The sequence below is a fragment of the Battus philenor genome, unplaced genomic scaffold (genome assembly GCF_028537555.1).
Source record: "Battus philenor isolate CCGP_79_NKW_IND1 unplaced genomic scaffold, ilBatPhil1.0.hap1 SCAF_23, whole genome shotgun sequence".
Taxonomy (NCBI): Eukaryota; Metazoa; Arthropoda; class Insecta; order Lepidoptera; family Papilionidae; genus Battus; species Battus philenor.
The window spans coordinates 3,318,211-3,340,040 of NW_027181686.1; the positions used below are offsets into that span (position 1 = coordinate 3,318,211).

Sequence of the window (21,830 nt, forward strand, 5' to 3'; positions counted from 1 at the left end):
AAACACATCCGGAATATTCAAACGCCGCCCTGTCGCGACACTTATACATATGCTCGTGCCAGAACGGTGATCGATGTACACAACGCGTGAAAAGTAACACCGCGCATCATCGCGGGTCTCATGGTCAAATGTTGTACATTGATGTCGTTTGTAGACGACGTCTGTACACGCAAGTTGTCGGGCGAAGGTCGTCTAATAACTTCTGGCTGTACAGTCCGCAGAGGCAGATGATGATACTAAACAATAATTAATTTTAATACATAGGACTACGAATTTAGATGACGCTTTTTTACAATATTAATTATTAACATTACGTTATTTAATATTTGACACTATTAACACGTGTGAATAAAATATGGTTTTATTTACGACGAGTCGTTTTGCAGCGTGGGAGGACGTGGTGCGTTGTGGCGGCGCCAAGGTGCGATACTTCAGCGAGTAAGGGGTGCGTCGCGCGGACGGACGCTGGAGCGCGACCTCCAAAGTGAAAGTGACAAGTGCACCCGTTGCAAACAGTCCCGCTATATAGTTAGGGCAATCGCTTACGGAGCTGCGTGGTCAAATTCAGAATCGCCGCTTATATTTTTATTATAGTGAAATAATTATTCGAGCACGTGGTGGTTTACGGCTATGTAAACGAAACTGTTCCTAGTGTGCGAGCGCGAACGTTCAGGGGACGTGCGCCGTTGAAATGTCAGTGCCGTCGGCGCGAAGGCGGCGGCCGCGCGACTCGACCGCTCGCAAGTCAGGTGTCCGTTAAATGTGATGACTGTGTAAATGTTCTCTCTAAGCGAATCCGACGCTTCGGTGGATCGTCTCACTCTTCTAACGTACGTAATGCTCCGGGCATCTTCGTTGGCGTTCTCGCTGTGATTTAAACTTCGTGTTTTCGCTTTGTATATAAGAGGACTAGAGCTTACGTGAGCATTTAATTATCACATATGCACCTATATAAAAAGTAAAAAAAAAATGAGATTGATGTGGTCCTAACAGGATTTAATTTGTCTGTGCGAGGGGCTTTATTTATTTGTTTCTGGACAAATGACTTGGTACACGGCCTTTGGGGTTTTGAAACATAACAGGAGATTTTATGCATTTCATTTCGAGTTTTTATAAACTGCCTTTAGAAGCTAGCTTATTTACTTGTGCCAAGAATCTCTATCTATGGAGACTCCATGAATGTGTGCAAAGTCCATGTCCCAGGTCATTGTTCCCCACAGGATGGCGCTGTATGTATCAGGCACATAATTATTTTGTTTTTGTTAATGTTTATTGTGCTTGAGTTTTGTTATTTAATCACATATAATTAATAGATTTTTTCTCTTACTAGCTATGCATCTTAATTTGTTATGTAATTTTTAAGTTTTACTATTGCAAACTGTACATAAAATATTAACATAAGTCCGGCGCACTGCATGGCTACACAGTGCTCGATAACCAAAAAACAAGCAAGTGTGCTCTTACAACAGAATTTTATTTAAATTGTGTTAAGCAAGAGATTGGAGGGATTCCACAAAAGGTTTTGCTATGTATTGTCCCTTGACTTTGAAACTATCAAAAAAAATTCACATGCCATTATGTACTAAATTCAAAAAATATACACAACCATGAGGAATAACGTTTTATAATGATTACTTCCACGCAACGTTTTGTAGCCTTAGAGGAACTTGGTTTTACAAGGCACATTACTCAGATGGTGCTTAAATACACAAGTGTCATATATACTCTGGCATTAATTTGACTTGAAGAGGAACAAACCTGTCCAGCTGTTCCACAACATTTTTTATTTCGAAACATTAGCTGATCTCTCACTTAATCCATAACAAATTCTGGTTATTTTACAAAAGCATACATGGCTCATAGGGAATGTTTTCTGATAGGACTTTGTTTTTATTATTGAAATAGCAATAGTTGATACTGCTGCATGGTCTTCCTGAACATTAACGTTATTCAATAAGTACAGTTTTAGCAAAAACATAGATTTATTTCTGATATAAACTTGCACTAATTTTGTGGCAGATGCTTGTGATCAGGGCCTGTGCTGCAAATGAAGAGTTGTTATGTACACAAATAGTAATTCAAAGCTAGTCGAGAAAATAATGAAAACTTCAGAATTTTAAAAATAAACCTAAAAATGTTTTCTTTTTAATGTAGGTACTGTTTATGTATTTGACGTATTTACTACGTTCTTATTGTTAATGCGTATACCGAGCTAATACTTGTCATAATATGGAGTGGATGACGTGAGTGGTTGCAAAGAGTCATTGTATCAATAGATCTTTTCTCACCTTAAATATTTATGACATTGACTCTATCATCATGTCACATTATTTTATAATAAATGTGTTTATATTTCTACATAGCTTACATGTAATGTGTTATCTGGTAATTGACTTTGCCTGATGGTTATTGAAACAATGAGACCTTTTTAAACTAAATTTATTTAAACATATTTCAGTTTACATAACATTTAAAATTGGCTCAAAACAACTGATTTATGTAAATAATGTACACTTGAGATTTTACTATATTATTGATATTAATGTTTTCTCATTCATTAACAAGTTTGAAATTTGATAGCTTGTACTGAAACGAAGCTCATATCAAAGGTATAGAAATATTATTTATTATTTCTTCTCCTTGTAATATATGTAAATAGGTTTGCAGAAGTAACTGGAATTTCTAAAGTTCATAGAGCATAATTGATAGTCCGTATGAGGTGAAACATGAGGTGTTGTGACACTGGGAACACATGTACCATCCTATCAACAAGTGAAAGGGACTGACTGACATTCTACAGGTTAAGTTATGAAGGAATATTAGGCAAATTGTTTTTGTTAAAAATTTCTTGCAGGTTGTTTTACATGCGAGTACAGTAATATAGGTCAATCTATGATGAATCTACTTGTTTACTATCATGTCAGATTTAATTTTAAAGTTTGGGTTAACATTCACTGCCGCAGCCTATATTGCCTGTTAAGCTGGGATAGTACGTGTTTGCACCGCAAAACTATAGAGCTCTACGCAGTGTCGTCACTGTTCTCTTGGTTCTATGTTTAAAAGCAATAAAAACATACTGCACGGACTCCTCTCCTCTAAACAAACTTGAAAACTTAAAAAGTTATGGAATATGATCAATATACAAGCAAAAACGTTTCATTAATTCCCGCAACTGAAGCGATAATAAAACATTAGGAAAACCTATCGGCAAATGTGTAAATGTATAAATAAAATTATGCTGATAGATAAGTTTACCAATTGTCCCGTTGTTTGATTAAATTAGCAACACTGCTAAATGTTATGTCCGAACAACCAAAACCATGCAGTTTATTCAGAAAATGAGACAATTGATTTGTATTATAATATGTATCAATATGAGGGATTATTTATCTGCTTACATCTAACTATGCTCTGCTACGTTTACTCTGTTGTCTTCTGTCTTTACCAGTACTTTGTGTTTATAACAATGTATACAACATACATACTTCTCAGATATTATATCCAAGGTTTCCCCGTTTTGAAAAGTTACGAGTATATTCGTTTATGTATTCTCCTATAATAATAATATAGTATAAAAAATATTTTTATATGTATCATTTGTAGACATAAAAGAACAGAGTAAATATTTAGTTATGGTTTAACTGTAAAAGATTTGTTTATACAAATAATGTAACCAACCGCATTACAGTTATGTACTTTTTCACTGTTTCCGTTTTCTTAATAAAATGTTGAAATTACAAGCAGTTGTTTTAATAATTTTATTTGAAATAGTTTACAAAGCGCATTCGAAGATTATAACAGAGATATTTATTGAAATAACACAATACATCCGGACCATATAAACATCATCATCATTGTCAGCTGCAAGGCATAGGGCTCCCCCTAAAGATTGCCACGATGACTTCCCGCGACCTTGACTGTCGCCGGGCCACCTAGTGTCGAGACCCTGCCCACGACGCGTCTACCAGCTCCAAATTGCCTAGGACTATTACAATACAAAGTAAAATGTTTAAATTGTAATTTTTTGTTATGTTTATATAGTTCTCCCCGGAATCTAGTTCTCCTGTATAATGAAAAAAAATTGCCACTATTATTAAACAAAACAAAAGCTTAAGAAAATTCAAATACAATACAAATTTCAGCAGCATGGCTAATCGCTCTTAATTTCTTCCAAGCTTTATCATTCAATACCCTGTTTTACGGACGGGGACGACATATTCCTAACGGCATAGATTAAAAGGAATTTTTACTATTAATCCCTCTCGGTCGTTTATCTGCATTGCTGAAGGTTGCGGTTTTCCTGGAAAACTTTGTTCAAGGATTCGACGAGTTTCCTCGTCAGGCCTCTATGACCCGTTTTTCTGAGTGCTTCCGTTATTAAGACCCGTTAGCACCCGCAGTCAGTCTTTCGGGAAAGTGATCGCTCTTAGTTTTCTTTTTTCCTTCTTTTCCTGTGATAACCAGTTTATAGAGACTAGTTTCCTTCGAGCTGTGGCCGAAGTAACCCAGACTTCGTTTGTAGCAGATAATGGAGAGCCTGGTCTTTGTACAGAGTTGAGAACAGATCGGTTGGTTCTCCTGGCAGTCCACGGTACGCTTATAATCAATCCGGCACCATATTTCAAGTGTCGATTAAGTATTAATTCATATAGAAAATAATTATTAATAGTACCATGAAGTCTTGTTGTCTTATTACTTTAAAAAAAAAACGCAATGCTAATTTTCTTGTACTTCACTGTGGACCTACTAAAGAATCTTTTTCATATAAAGATGGTCTATTTACTTAGTTACCACTCACTTAACTTCGTACATATGAAGCTTTAATCTACAATTGACACAGGGCTAAACCTTTCATTAACCAAGTTTATGCTTGTCATTAAAATAGTGTTTAATATGGTTGTTCATATATTATCTTCAATAATAATTCTTCAGAAAACTCTAGTGAACTAATGGCTTTAAATAACAGAAAAATCACTCGAAAGGAAAAATTGTTATTGCTACATGTATATTGGTGTGGTTAGTTGGTTAATGTGACATTAATAAGTGAAACTGCAGAATCTCCGACATATTTTATTCTCATAATCAACATTATACAGGTGTTACGGCTCATATTCAAACTTCCTTCTATTATTAATAAAAATATTAACAAATTATCTTACATACACTTGAAAATGTACAATTTGTTATACATCTTAAAAAATAGTCCAGACCTCTACAAGCCGATATCTAAGTGCAGTCTGCATTTAAGCTGCAATATTCTTTAATATAACAAAAAACACTTTGATATTAACTTGTCTGTTGTGACACTTATAATAAAGTTTCATACTCCCCGAGGGCAAATTTTGTTTTAATTGTGCAGCGAGAGAGCTCTAACATGTTTATTGCCATAACGGACGTCGACTCGCACATGTCATTGTTTTCCTCTTCGCAGTTTTAAATTGATTCAACAGTTACACATAAAACATAATAACTATGTGAGTTGTATTATAAAAACCTTGTTAAATAAATCCTTATATATTCTTTTAGTTTTAGTTGATCCATTATGTTTATAAGATAAATCAATTAAGGAACATCATAATGGAAATAAATTTAAATACCAGTGAGAAATTGTACCCTGGAATAAGACGTCACAAACAAACCTGTGTGATTTTTCCAGCACATGTTTTCTCGTAAGTAAATATTTTAGAATTATTAAACATCTTTATCGCCGGGCAGATTTTCTTTACAATCACATTAGAATAAGCTTCAAACTTTACGAAGTTAACAGCACCTGATAAACATTAAGAGTTCTATAATTTAAAATTACAATATTTTGTAATTAAATCTCATCAAATTATATTCTACACTTGCCTTCTGTGCATTCTAACCAATTTTTTTAAAAGGAAAGATATTCATTTAATATGCACTGAAGAGTGTATCATCGTTAAAAAAACCCCATAAAATCTTTATATGTACAATGTAAGTCTAAAGAAGCATATTATCTTTATTTGCGAGTTTACGCTTGATTATATCGAATATTCGTTGTTACTAGTTAAAGGTAGACAAATTTGGAATAGCCGCGAGTTCGAAAGGTCTGCTTAATTTAGGCCGTACTCGGCCCTGTCTTCTTAAATTGATTCTACATCAGTCAACAAATTTAAATTAATTTTCCCGGTTTTATTTGGATCTTATTCAATAACCATGGCAATTAATAATTAATAAATTTGCATATCTGTCATTACATTGAAATTTAGAATCATTTTCGCTTATAAGAAACCTATAACTACTTGCTTTAAGAAAGGTTCGCTAGCGTAGTATTTGGATTACAGCAAAATGTTAATAGAATTTAGATAATATAACAATAAATAGGCAAACCATCACAAAACTTGCTGGAATGAATACCCAAAATAAATGATTATTTACATGATTAATATGTATATACACGATTGCAGATGCTCACGAAAATATCTTTACAAACAAACATCTTGTATAAACGCGTAAAGAAACTTGTTATTGCCCTAAAAATATAAGAAAAAATATTTCACAGGCTGTACAGTAATGAAGAGGGAATAATGCGAAATATTATTAGTTTAACTGGTGTCGCCTGACGACTAAGTCAGACTGGAAACAACTGCCGACCCAGACTGCTCCATGACAACATAACATAATGCACAATTGTATATCATTTTACTAAAACACCAGATAGAGTACTTAGTTAACAATAAAATAAGGAATATATTTAATAATAAATCATTCTATATCCACTATAAATAATAAACTTTTAATTATAGCTTGGGTATTGAATACTTAAATGAGATTCAAAAATATGAAGGAACAATTATTCAATTATTAAATAAATAACACCAATTTTACAAAATTAATTGATTATTTGCTGTGTAAATTTAAAATATATTATTGCATTGAAACAAGAAATTGTTTGTAGACTAAATAAAAAATTTGTTTCCAGGCTGACTTTGTGCAGAAAAATATCAGAATTGCCTTTGACCTTTTGGGCTCTATGGACGCTTATACACGTTTGGCGATGGACGCAGACATACAATGACTAAAAACCATTGGAGTGGACACTTATGCGGCTGTAGACTTTTACGAGCAACTGAGATTCTCACTGGCTCTTCTCAGCAGATCAGCATTCCGAGCCGGTGATAGCTTACTACTCATAATGTTAAAGTAATTTATACGTGAGTGCACATAAACGCCTACTTATATAAAGATATATTGAATTTGAAAATTTCGACCAATATCCAATAAATTTTCTTTGGTTCTTTTATTGCCTTGCGGAGAGAATTTATTATAAGAAAATTTTATTGTTAAATATTAATTGACAATAATTTAAAATAACACTGTAATTATTTGAATAACCCCATGCAAAAAGATTACTACAATTTATAACTGTTCGCGACTTAAATACGGACTAAATATTATTTCTGCCACAGGTATTTAGAGCCCAAAAGGTTAACAAATGTAAGGTAATATGTAAGTTATGAGATGTTATTAGATGAGTTCTATTTGATCTTTTCATCAGTGGATTTTTTTTAATCCGTGTCATAATATAATAAATAACAGTATAATAAATATTTATCTAATGATTTCAGTGTTCGATTTCTGAAGTGTATAAGGAATAAAGACAAATTAAAGAATACTAAATCGCTGTGGGCAGCGCAAGATCGGTCATTGTGGCGATTTTTATGGAGACCTATGCCTTTAAGTGGGCGTATGTCGGCTGATATGATGATGATGAAATACCAGTGTTTGCAGGAATAGTCATGGCGCTAAGCTGGTGCGGCTGACTGCGTGCGCGACAACTCGGTTAAAAGATGTCGGGGCAGTCTGCCCAGTCAGCTCGCTGCTTGCACTCCCAGTAACGATGGTTGTAGAGGTGACGCAGGTGCGGCTGTCCAGGGGCAGCGGCACGCGTAAACCATAGTGGCCGCGGAGGCGCCGGTGCTGGAGCTCCGCTCGCTGCTGCCGCCTGCACATACAAATTAACAAATTATTCAATATACATTATCGAGATTACAACTCAAGTTGACGCTACCACATACTCAGGTGAAATTCCTCAGACCTAAGAACAGCATAACAAACTCAGACGTACATATTTTTTTAAAATAATGCAAAGCATTAAATTAATAAATTACTTCATTCCCATTCAGGTTATTATTATGGACGAATTATTAAGTCAATATACTTTTAATAATTAATAATATTTGAAACAATTTTAATGAATTTTTTGCTGTGAAGATGGCATATCTGCAACTTCAATGTTCATATTTGATCAGTTTAAAACAAAACAAATTTCTAACTATTGTCATCTTTTAACCACAAGACGTCCACAGCTGTACATAAGGCCTTCTCTTCAATTTCCCATTGGACTGGTTGGAAGCAACCTGCATCCAGAGTGTTTTGACGACTTTAAAACAGTAGTCTGTATAACCTGTGGCCATGTCTTGCGCTACATACTAGTAATGTGTGAATTAAATAAACACACAACATACATTATTTGTCAAGATATTCAAGTCTTTATATACTTCTGTATTCTAAATGTCATTTAGTCTGTTTTTGCTTATAGGTTTTAATCTAAATTGTAAATGAAGTCATTAACGCCAAGTACTTGTCTGTTCGCTATCAGAGGAACGAAAACTCTACATTGGTTATTTATTAATCAACTAGTTTGGAATTGATAAGGCTAGTTCTGAAGTTTCTATAAGTTTTTTTTATAATTAAAATTATATAAATTTTAAGAATGCTGTGTGTGGAGTGTTTTGCGCACCTCAGCGGCGGCCTCAAGCTCGCGGCGTGCGGCACGCTGCTTTTCTTCGAGGCGCAGCTTTTCCGCGTTGGCATCGTCCCACAGACCCTGCTCCATGAGGCGCTGGTCGGGGCGACGCCGAGAGTCCGTAGGCGCCACGCCCTCCTCCGGCTCGTTCAGCTGCGCCGCCAGCACCGTGAAGTTGTACCATCTATAACAAAAGTATCCAGACTTTTTTTTTTTCATAGCCCACATTTCAAATTTAGCCAATTCCAGTGGACAACCTTTCGTTACATTTCTATCATATTCCTGAAACTCCACAATATAACAAGATCACATCTAAGTACGAAAATTTGCATTGTAATGAATATGGAATATGTCTGTATAACAATTATGCAAGTTCAGTAATTGAGCTTCTTAAAATATTATCTGTCAGTAATGATACATGCAGAGAATATTAATGTCTGTAAGCAGGTAATATCTTAAAAAAATGATAATAGGTGGCTCATTATTCCCCTCAGTTAGTCACTTGTATAAACAATAAAAATATTAATTAATTGTAGAGCATATTATCTGATGACACTGACTTGTCCGAGTCAGGGGGCGCAGGTACGCGCTGCCAGGCGACGGTGAATTTGCCCGTCTTGCATACAGTGTTATCGGCTGAGGCGCTCGTCACCGCCGCCACCTCCACGCGGCTGTCCCAGTGCCCCTGCAGCACGTAGCGCGGCTGGAAAAGAACACGCGAGTTATACAACAATTCGTATAATAAAACTGTTTGTTAAATAATTTTTATTATGATTTACGATGCGATTATAATAAAGTTATTTATTTCACGACAATGTATTCCAAGTGTAGACAATTTCCAATATATAAAATAAAAGTGATAATACCTTGGGGTTTTCAAACTTGTTAATTACTGCCGTTCCAAAACAAAATTAATTTCTCAATTAATAATATATTGGTTTTAGAATGATATTAATATCATTCTAAATCTATTATAATAAATCACTGAGCGCTCTAGTATAAGGTAATATTTTTAAAAAAATTGAATATAAAATTAAATCCTGATGTTTATTGCAGCAACTTATTTTTTAAATAATGTGGCTCCTCAATAAGAGAAGATACCATATATATTTTTTTTTAATTTTAGGTGAAGTTTGTATTGAAGTTTCTATTTAATATTATTTTTAGTACAGTCCATACTAAATATGCACTCAATCAGAGTGCATATTTCAAACAGCTTTGAATAGTTGCAACATTGATTTTTAAATTTAATTTGTTGTCGTCGTTCACCTTTAGACTTCACTATAAAGCATAAGCCTCCCCCAGATATCTATGGGGGTATATAGCATGATTACCATGCTTGGCAAGAGGGTTAGTAATTGCTGTATGGTAATATAAAAAAGTGTGAATTATACAAGATTTTATACCGGGAAAAGACCTTGTGACTTACGATCACAAGTTTTAGTCTTCTTCCAGTGAACTATTACTACTCAATTTGTATTTTTATATATTTTGTATGTGGGGATTGAATTTTCATTGGACACATTTTTTTAGTAACAAAAAATTAATTGTTTTCTCTTTATAAATACTTATGTGATGTGGATTTCATTATTACATATTGAGATGGTTTTTGTGATGATAGTTTCTATATCTTACATGTCTTTTTAAGTTGTAAAAAATGTCCTCAAATTTATTTTTTATTTTTTTTGACAACTTTTTTTGCTCGCTTTTCTAAGGAATATATCTACTGTGTAAATAAATGTAGAATATATTTTTGAAAAACCAGCCTATCGTAAATAGAAAAAAGCACAACAGTCGGCAACGCTTCCCTACTATGAAATAATATATCTCACCACTCCTTGAGGATCCTTGATAACACCAGTGACTTTCCGCTGTGTGTCTTTACTGAAATAACCGTAGGGCAAATACTTGAGGTGCGCCACGTATCCCGCTGCCGGACCGGACTCCCCGATAATGTCCATGTCGCCGTGATTGTCAACCCACAACTTTCCAACGATAATGTTGTGCACCGTTGTTGTCACCTGAAATTTAATTTTTTCATGTATCTATCATAAGAGCGGTATGTTCAATTTCAGCCATGCTTGGCACGTGGGTTGGAGACTGCAGTTTTTTTACTTTGAATATGTTTGGGAGAGCCTTCTGAATATTTTTTATCCTTTAGCCAGTTCTTACAGCGTCTACTGAATTATATAACTATATACTACTACAGTGCTTGCTGATGAATGTCTTGTCCCAGATCAGCAAGAGATCCATCTCCAACATGGCCAATTACCTTGAGAAAGACTTTGTAGAATGCAGTAGGTTGGCTGGCTGCTTTTGAGCAGTTCTATTGTAAATCTTTGAGGAAGGCCTATGTTCAGCAGAGGAAATCCTAAGGCCGAAATAATGATGCATTAATCTTGATACACAGGTGACTGTGTCAAGATATATGAGTAACTTCTTATTCAAACTGTTTTTTATACTGTTTTCTCTTTCTTAGTTGTAATTGTGGCGGTCATTAATTGATATCATATTATTATAAAAATCCAGTGGGTGTACAGTGTGCTAGTGCCGGCCTTTGTGGGGCTTATGATATGAAGTGTGTTTGTGTGAGTGTATGTTTTGTCTTTCAATTTTATATTCTGGCTACTTGACAATCTCACCTTCCTCCAAGTATATTTATTGCCGGAGTTGAGGAACATTGCGGAGGCGCCACCCAGCGGTATCACCTGCAGGTACTTGCCGCGGAACTTAGTGGTCATCGTGAACTCCTGCCAGCACTGCCAACCCGACTGGCCCTCGCAGAACTGTGCCACCATTGGCGGATGATGTGACACCTGACAAATACCCAAAGTAATTGATGCATGTTCAAGCAAGCAATATAATTAATGAATAAAATATTATTTTCAGTTAATGATATAATATTATTACAGATATCTAATGTTATTACAGTAATAACATTCTGCTGATAGCAACTTTTTTTTTTTAAATACTTTCTCTACTTTTCTTAATAAATTAAAAATTTGGTAAAATACCTGTTCTGATATCGCCCTCCAACCTAAATCCGCCATTCTGTCGCATTCGTAAGTTTCACCAAGTAATGGGTTAAATGGTTTGTTTGTTCTGAAAATATTGTTTTATTTATTAAGGTTCACTTGCAGTTTTTACTACAAAGTTATGATAATAATTTAGAATAAATTACACTAGAAATTATAAGGAAATAAGCATAAACTAAATTAGAAATAAGGTAAAAAATGGACAATATTTATGTGTAGCAGAATGGTATAATGGTTCTCTATGAGAGTTTAACACAAGTCTTTAAATTCATATTAAAAAAATCAGTATTCATGAGGGGTACTATACACTAATATAGAATTCTAACGGTATATGAGAAGTCACACTAAAGGCATATAAGAAAAATAACCTGCAAGCTGTGGTAGCATAGGAGGAGACGGTGAAAGCTGCAACATATGCAAGCTGCTGAGCCGGATCCGTGAACATAGCCGCCTGGTCAAGTATTGAAGAGTATTCATAATCCTCCGTGAGCCTCTGAAGCATAGACAGAGGCTCACTGAAGTTTACGGGGATTGGAATCTTAGATAATTCCTTACCTGTAAAAGATAAAACAAAATAAAGTTTTTAAAAAAACATGTATGGGCTTTTTAATATTGAAACTTATTTAAATAGAAATTTTTAATGTTTTATTGCACATAGGTAAATATTGTTAGAGACCATATTTAGAACAATTTTTCCCATTTCATAGTAGTATATAAAAGTAATTGTTTTGATACTAACCTATACAATTTTTCATTATAGACCATAGACTAAGTGGATAGTTGGGTTTGTCAGGCACTCGTAAACGGCGCGGATGGCCTTCCACCATGCTTCCCGGAACTTGTGAGACATGAGGCTGGAACAATCAAACAGAGAAACATAGTCTATATGATTTTGTTGCCATTATAACAATTACTTTAAATTGTTTACAATGTGGTTAAATGAAATTTTTTAATCCTAAGTAATAATTGATTGTGTAGCATCCTTGGGGGTAACATCCTGAAGGGCTATCTATTTGAGAGGTGCCTCCCCGAGATCGCTGGCCATCATGAAGGGTCTACCTGAATTTCTCGAATTGAGTTAGCTTGAATGCAGCTAACCTAGACGCAAAATGAGCACAGTGTCAGTTGGTCACAAAAACCGGTCCCAATAGACAAGACAAGTTGGACACAGGATGGCAGACTATTTCTTAAATAATTTAAGCTTAATAACCAAATTACATAATCAGATGCTTATTTCACAACATATTTTCCTGAGAAATAATGAGACAGACTAATATAACTTCTGGCTGTATGAAGTTTGCAGGGACAGATGGTTAACAATTTTAAATATTAATCTTTATACATAGTAATCCAAATTTCGAAAACCCTTTTTCTTACTATATTAACATTATGCTTTTTATAATATCTAAAACCATTGATTTTTGGATAAGGTTTACACTATTCATTAGTTGAATAGAGTAATGTTCTAGCTATACATTCACCACTTTAAATCTATTATATCTACAGCACCAAATATCCAAACTCTTAATGATTAACCAATATTATAAATATCAAAAAATTCACTGACTTACCCATACTACTATGTTTTGTTCCTTATTGTCTGGTTGTTTGACAGTTGTGTCATTGTTAGCGTTTGCTTCCGTGCCTCCCATAATTTCGGCGCGTTCCTTATCTTCTACAAATATTACCTACAAAAAAATGTACAATTACACATTAAAAACACGGCAGTTAGCGCACATTGGTTCTATGATCACATTTTAATGATTTCACATTTTAACACTATGCCAGTTTTATTAATGGAATTTGTCATAAATGGATCAACACATAAGCCATACATAATCAGTGTAATTTCATTAAATTTTGTAGTTATCTCTTATATACTTTGTATGGGATCCAGGACATACCACATCTATCTAACAAATTATATAATTAAAATTATTAACAATTTAAACAAATGTAACAAATTACTTGAAATAAAAATGCTTTATTATAACTCTCATACAAAATTGCTATGAAACTAAAAATATTTGCTGAGAATATAAACCAACTGATATCATAATTATAGCCGTTCACTCTTGGATATATGCATCCTCCATAAATTCCTAATGGAACTGGTTGGATGCGGTCAGTATCCAGCTTCTTCCAACAACCTTAACAAGACCTGTCTACCTTGTAGATGGAAGTCTTACCATGAGCTTGCAAATCGGTGGTATGTTCTAAACACTATGTTTATAGTGGTAAATATAATAATTTAAGTACATTACAAAAAAGCAATTTACATTACCAGTGTGGCTTTTAATTTTTACATTTTCTACCTCATGACAATTACAATTTTCTAACACAACAGTACAATATTCATTCCTTTTGAGTTCATAAGCATTAAAAATCAAGTAACACCCAATTTAACATTTTCATAAAATATTTTGCAATCATGAGAACTGACCTGTTGTGTTTCTGTGACTGTTTCACCCTCAGATTCATCAGAGCTTTCCCCACTTTTAACTTTATTTTTCCTATTTACCTGCAATTTGAACAATGAGTTTCTAATGTGTGTACAAAGGTGTTTAAGAAGGGAAAAATCTAATATCAGTAAATATACATGCAGTTAATCACAATGCATACTGAATTTGTAGGAAGCATATTGGTTATAATGAGCTATTTAATTACAAATTGTAAAACACATACAGGCACTTTAATTACAAATGATGTCTTGTCATCCATTGCAGCAGGGACACCCTCTTCCATTGCATCAAAGAACTCATGGTCCTCATCCTCAGTTTCATTTCCTTGACTTGTACTATTCCCACCTGTAGATTAGACATTTTTTAACATGTTTTAAGAATAAAACAATCTACTATAAATCAGTAAAATTGAGGTAATTAACCCCTTGGGTACTGATTTAATTGAAAAAATACTTGCATGTGGTGTATTTGACATAATGGGACAGTGTATCACAAATTATGTTTACAGAAATACTATAATTGCTCTTTCTATCATGACCAATACAAGTTACATTGAAATGGACAGAATTGTGCCCAACCTCAAATAACATTATCCGCTACTAGGAAAAAACATGTAATTGATGTCTCTCTGACATCCAATGTACCCAAGAGTTTAATTTTTGGTTTGATATCTTAAACACATCCGCTCCTAGAGAAAAAATTAATGATGTCTCTCAGATGTCTTAGTACACAAAGGGTTAATGTTATGGGCAATCAAGGGTTGTTCTATGATGTATTTTATTGCCAGTTGGGTGTTTATTGCTGGGTGTATTGTATATTTGTTCATAAACACATTTTAAAAATCTTTGCCTAAATAGTTTTGAAGGTATAAAACCTTTTTTAATTTAAAAAAATATCTGTTTTAAACTACTGTTAATGATAAATAACCATTTGTATAGTTCAAATAGTACTATTTTTAAAGACTAAGCAAAACTTAAAACATCTTAACATCAACCAAATTTAAAACATATTTTGAAAGGAACATTGTAATCAAAATATGCCTTAATAAATCAAATAATACTTGAAGATTGTATACGCGTTACAACACATAGACTGAAATTAGTTGAGTAGTAATCAAATTTATATTCAATCTACATTAAGTCTGCGGTAAAAAAAATAATTACTTTAATTCTTGAATATATCAAATACAGTACCAACATATGTAAATTAACTATCTATAGCTATATACATAAGAATTAAACATGGTATCACTTTGGTTACTTCTTGATGGATAAAATTTATTGTAAATATAAGTAATCCATTCATAAAAATAATAACTCATATCTTGACCAGGTTAATCTGAAATTCAATCTTTTACATTAATTTTGTAAATCGAACATACATATTAATTTTTAAATAGATGGTTCTTAAAATAATGTTGACATAAATCAGAACATAGCTTTCTTTTGTTTGTACACCTTTACTCTTGTGAAATAATGTGTCAACAAAATTTATAGCAATGATTAGCAACAACTGTGCTATTGCTTACTTCTTTGTCACTGTACAATAAACTCTTTACAATTGTTTTATTTCTTTACAGAAAAATATCCTACTATGTAATATAATTATCCTGCGTGGAAAGTTACGGAAAACTTTTAAGCAGTACAGGACTTCCTTACAAAATGTTAGACTTATAATTTCAAGAAAGTGCAATTTTATTGCATCTACTTGATTCACTTACCATACATAATATATAGTAAATGGAACTTTACTATGTAAAATTCACTATTAATTCGCGTATAACTTACACAAGGCCAAGATCACTATAGACGCACAAAATACATATACTCCTATCATACCATCGGATACCGAAACTGCCAAAACGTAGACTTCGAACCATACGGACGTTAATTAAATAAACGAATACGTAACAACGATGAAACATCAATTATTACGATAGTTTTGAACACTGTAACAACCTTGAAATCATAAAAATAATTAGAAAAATATATTTGTCATACAAGTTTATTAGTACGTACCGACGTCACTCTTCACTTTAACATTTAATACACATTTTCGTTTATTGCACAATCGGCTGTAGAACTATAAATTTATTTTGTCAATAACAAAACAAGGCTATAGGTTTTTGTAAATCGCCCAGCTATTTATGACTGATTTGATTTCCGTCACCATGTCACCATCAAACCACTTCGCGTGCGTTTCGTTTCACGCGATAATATTCGTACTTTGTCGTGAATAATGTATTACAAATTTAATGGATAGTGGTAAAAAATTGGTATGTTTTAATAGTAGCATACTTTAAAAAGTAATAACGTGTTGGTTATCAATACTTTTGGTTTTAATGACAAGACCTATGAAAGAAAAAAAACTTCATGAAATAAAACATTATAAAGATACATAGTTAGCATTAGCATTAAAAAAAGGAACCTACCAATAAAATATGTTAACCTACAATTTCAAATAGTCAAATTATATAGATTTAAGTTTCACGACTTTTAGTTACGCTTACAGATAAAAATGAAATAAATACAAAAATACGTTTGATTAGGTAATAAATACTACTAGTAAGTTTTGTGGAATGGAGAAAATAATTATTTTCATGAAATCAATATTTTGTAATAACTAGCAGACGCATTATTATAACATTTTATAGATACGCCTATACATTTCTAACATTGCATCCGCGTTTACGGTTGCTTATCGGCGTTTCAAAACAGAACACTTACAAGGCCTAAGATTATAATCAATTTTTGAACTAGTACACAAAATTATAGTAAATATTTTAAGGGACGGCTCTAATTCGTGTAGCGCCCGTGTGCAATGAAACCCTGGCCTAGGCCTGACCCCCCCCCCCCCCCCGCTTATAAACTGCAGGTTTATAAATAATATAATAACAATCACAGCATCGGTCGATTTAAACTCGACTAATTGAATTATCATGCTTTAATTTCGTGATCTCGAAAGCAATGACATCAGTTGACCTCTAATCAAGCAAATCGTTGCTAAGATCCTTAAATTTTATATTTAACTTGTACAATATTCAAAAATATTGGTCGGGCAGATTTATACGTGCACTAAATACTTTCAAATGTTTATAAAATTTTACATTATTTTTAATATGTGTGAAATTATGAATTAAAATTTACGTTTTTTTTTACGTTTACGTAGAATTTTGTAAAATTCCGTAGGTCGTCTCTTAGCTTCCTATCCTTGCTACCTCAGCTCAATTTTACTCGATGAAAAAAATTACTCTTGCCAAATTTCAAGTCTTTAAGCTTTATTTCACGATGTCTGTGATGAGTCTGGCGGAAATTTTTTATGTATTGATGACATTGATGTAAAGAATATTTTTCTATTAATGGCGTGTTTACAAAGAAATATAGAGCCTTTTATATGTACTTGATGTTGTTTTGTCTAAAAGCAATGAATAAGAATATAGAATAATAATGATGAAAAGAATAATAATGAATAGAGACCAGTACTAAACATAAGGTAAAGTTACAGGTTTCCATGACGGCCGATTGGAAGTGGCCTGCTTCCAGCGTATTTCTACAACCTTCACAAGGTCGTCTACGCACCTTGTGCTCAGACGCAGTAGGCTACGCTACTAAAACCTTAGCGACCAACTGATTTACACACTACTTCCATATTCTGCTCCCACTACCTAAATTTACTAAAATTTACTTAATTTACTAAATTATTTTAGGTAATTCTTTCAACATGCCATAAGCACAGAATGGTCAGTATCATAATGTCCTGAATTATAAAAAAGTTTGGATGTTTAATTATTTCAATTTTAAGAACAACTTACGTGAAAAATTTTTCAAACCCAAACACCAGTCAGTACCGACCACCACTGTAATTAATATATCAAAGGAACTGCTCTAACCTGTGTGCGGCGTGCTCCGTGCCGTGACGGTTTTTTCCAAATTGTCATGCTGCCTCGCTAACTGTTCCACCACTTCTTGAAGCCGCATTTTCTGTTCCCGTTCGTGTTGCAGGGCTCGACTCATCCGAGCGCTAGACGCGGCTGCCGCGCTCATGAACTCCGAACACGCCTAAAGAAAAAAAAATTCCCGCCCTTTTCATCTCTAAATGTCAAACAAAAATTGCAATTAAATAGATTCAATTTGCACAATGATTATTGAGATATTTCTGTTACTGACTTAATATATATATATTTAAATCAATATATGTAGATATATATCATTATCAGTCATCACAAAATAGAACATAATTTTTATCAATTTTTGTACCAAATTTGTATATTTTCACTCAAAGGCTGAAACATTTTGTTTTAAAATTAAATTCTTTATGTGTAAGTATTGTTTGTCACATAAACTTCATGAAATTTTTTTTGGCTAAATACCACTTTTATTTTTATTACTGCTGATCACAACTCTAATCATAATATTCTAGCTTAGAATAACCTTCATAATCTTATAACTAATATATAACCACAGAAGTATCTCAATCCGGATTCAGTGAAGTCAGCTTTTGTGAACTCATTCAAGTGTGAGGTTTTTAGATGTCTGACAGAAAATTTTTCGGCAATCATGGATAAAGCGTCCAGTAAACAACTAGCTGTACATTGGCATTATTGCTATTCAGTTAAGAGTTAAAGAATACATTGGTTAATACCCTAAAATAAGTGAACTGAAACACACATGTTTTAAACAAACTTTAGTTTCACACAATAGTTCGGAATTACTTACATTCATCATAGCATTGCATGATATTCTGAAAAGTGTTGCTCTTTCGGAAACTTGTTTGGTTGTGTCACTGGGAGGTACTTCTAATTCAACTAGAGACCTTTGGAGTGTTGTTCCATGTCTTGCTACTAGTTCCGAACAAGTCCTTAAGTCATGAAAACGTGCAGCCAATTCTCTTGCTATGCCACCAGCATCCTCTGTCTCTCCTCCTTCACCTCCACCAACTGTCATAGGTCCTGCAGCTATTTGATCTTCATCATCATCGGATTCTTGCGCACGACTATGAATAAACCAATTAAGATATAATGTAATATTTTATCAGTTAGTTGTTGAAAAATTTAGAATCAATAAAGCTGTTGGAAAATCCATTATAAGAATAAATAGGAAAATTTACAGATAACAATGCTAAACATATATGGTAACAGGACAGCTCATCAGGGTATCTCAAGGAAGTACCCTGTTAGTGTTCTTACAGATCAAAATTTTAATAAATTCAGTAAGCTCAATATAAATTAATATATGCATAACAAGCTATAAGTAACAGCTTTAAATTTTTGTTTTAGCATAAATAAACTAACATTAGATAATTTAAAATAGCAAGATGTTTAGTTAATACTTTAAAGTAACATTACACTACAGTAAAAAGTAGAGAGTTAAAGTAACCCCCACCAATTTCCCAAAAACACTAATTACCAACTAACACTAACATAGCTTTTGCCTTAGCCAATTCCAATGCGGTAACCCAGCTCTGCCTCTCTACTTCATCATGGGCTCGAATATGGAATGTCTGCGTGCCTCCATTACTGATGACAAAAGTGCATGAGTCAGCCGTGTGAATAAGTGCACCCAATAGTGATATTGTCCCACGGCATGTATGTGCCATTTCTGCTTGATTTCTGAAACAAACATTGAAATTATACTAAAAAACATTTGGAAAAGTTTTTGACAAACAGTACAAAATTAAGTCAGAAACATCATTGTTAATGAAAAAGTATTATAATTAATTATAATTAACAAGAGTGAACTTAAATATGTCAAACAAACAATATAAAATATAGTATATAGTCAAATATAGTGATGAGTGAAAATATGAGTACAGACCAGCATTTATGTCTATACAATCATATGTACCATATGGGTCATTAAAGTTTTACACTGCAATCACCAAGACATAAGTATAGTAAACATGGTTTGGCACATTGAGTAGAAAAAAACAAAGATGTACACATAGAAGAAAATAAAGATTGTCTATATTCTGTTTTGTAGTGTTGTCGTTATCCAACTCTGACAACTTAGATTTTATCAGTAGTTTCTGTATATGACTGATTTATTTTACTACTTTGTCTATTCTTTACTATTAGAAACTTGTTTGTTTTTCGAATGTCCATTTGAAAGTCACCAAAAGTATGTGTATAGATCATTTGCTGTCAATTAATGTATAGTACATCCTATTCAAAAAAAACAATGGTTTAAAAAATCATAACTAATACAACAATAATGAAGTTACAAGAAACATTTTCAAAATTCGGATTATTTTACATTAAAAGTTGTTATGGTTTTTGTCTCAGCAGACTGCACTGCCAGGGGTTATTTCACTTTTTATTGTAAATAAATAAATTAATGTAACATATTTCAAAGTGATCTTTATTCAGGGATAATTGGAAACAGATGCGAAATCTTCAAAGCTTTCGATGAGCTTATGCATTCACCTGTTAAAGCTTTTACATGTGTAACAATCAACTTTGAAGTCCTTAAACTAACTAAAAAGATTCCTGACTAGAAATTTATGATACACCAATTGAAATGCCTAGTAGTATAATATGCATTAAATGTATGTCCCTGGTCAACTCAATAAAAACTATGTGCAATATATCTTCCAATTAAAAAGACTGACAATATTAAGGCACATTTACATTTTATTTAAATTATTGCTTGTAACAAATCATATCTATTTAATTTATAAATTGTTCCATTGATTTTTATAGATTTAATTACACATTACAAGTTGCAGGAATGGTAATATAATGCTTATATAATCACCATAGCTTTTGAAAGGGACTTGAAATATTTTTTTTATATTAACTAAGAAATGACTGATTAACTAATTAAGAAATGTTAATATAAATAATTAAATATAAAATATGAAGAATATCTTAATATATTATTAAAAAATTAAATTTTAGTAGTGCTTAATTACACAGTGATTTTCTTTAAAAATTACAATGACTATGAAATAATTATGCTTGAAGTTGTAACAATGGTAAAATATTTTTTAATAAGTATTTAAACATTTGGAATTAAATGATAAAAGCAAGAATAGGCCAGACTTGCTGATTAAGGAAACTTTCTGATTAAGAATGCAATTTTTATTTTACCATAGAGAGCAATTAATAGAATGCAAAAAAAAGTTTTAGCTAAAAATAGGAAATTTGTGTATTTCAAATAATTCATCTGTAATAAAGTTTGGGAATATTTCCTAGTAAGTCCTATGTTACAATAACATAACTTCATTAATGTCGTCGTTATCTAAGATTTGAAAGAATTTAAAACGCAAAATAATTTAATATACCTGTAATACGACAATAGTCCATTTGACAACACGAACCATCTTCGCTGATATCCTTTAAGATAATTAGTCCATTTAAAGAGCCATCCTGTCTTTTCAGGGTCCCCAGGTATTGGCTGACCCTTGGGAACGATAGCTTCCGACATTTTAAATATTAAATTCACTTAGACATACAAATCATAATATATTTCGACCGACCGAGCCACGTCTGTCATCCACCATAATCAGAAAGTCAGGATATTTGGAAGGGTTGCCGCCTAATGTTTTTAAATTACCACGTTT

The 21,830-nt window shown here is 33.0% G+C and overlaps 2 protein-coding genes across 8 annotated transcripts in view; one reads left to right on the top strand and one right to left on the bottom strand.

The window, feature by feature from the left end:
* LOC137924325 (serine-rich adhesin for platelets-like) overlaps window positions 1-3,706 on the top strand; it is a 39,901-nt gene extending 36,195 nt beyond the window's left edge. For all 5 annotated transcript variants that reach the window (XM_068767718.1, XM_068767720.1, XM_068767721.1 and 2 more), the window contains one exon: window positions 387-3,706. In XM_068767718.1, the coding sequence (XP_068623819.1) occupies window positions 387-442 (56 nt within the window). In that variant the 3' untranslated portion in view covers window positions 443-3,706. The remainder of the gene's footprint in view (window positions 1-386) is intronic.
* Window positions 3,707-5,044: 1,338 nt separating this feature from the next.
* Osbp (oxysterol binding protein) lies at window positions 5,045-21,777 on the bottom strand. Of its 3 annotated transcripts, XR_011107583.1 has the most exons (16): window positions 21,552-21,777; window positions 19,684-19,878; window positions 18,986-19,262; window positions 18,160-18,328; window positions 14,494-14,615; window positions 14,252-14,329; window positions 13,380-13,496; window positions 12,548-12,662; window positions 12,177-12,363; window positions 11,788-11,875; window positions 11,416-11,589; window positions 10,606-10,794; window positions 9,334-9,476; window positions 8,768-8,957; window positions 7,744-7,969; window positions 5,045-5,770 (listed from the first exon to the last, which is right to left on the bottom strand). XR_011107583.1 is itself a non-coding variant. In XM_068767200.1 (15 exons), exons 1-15 carry the CDS (start codon window positions 21,692-21,694, stop codon window positions 7,808-7,810), a joined length of 2,343 nt encoding a protein of 780 aa, XP_068623301.1. In that variant the 5' UTR covers window positions 21,695-21,777; the 3' UTR covers window positions 5,045-7,807. The 3 variants fall into 3 exon arrangements, 2 of the variants coding, with proteins under 2 accessions (XP_068623301.1, XP_068623300.1); XM_068767200.1 differs by having other exon boundaries at window positions 5,045-7,969; window positions 19,690-19,878; XM_068767199.1 differs by having other exon boundaries at window positions 5,045-7,969.
* Window positions 21,778-21,830: the final 53 nt, after the last annotated feature.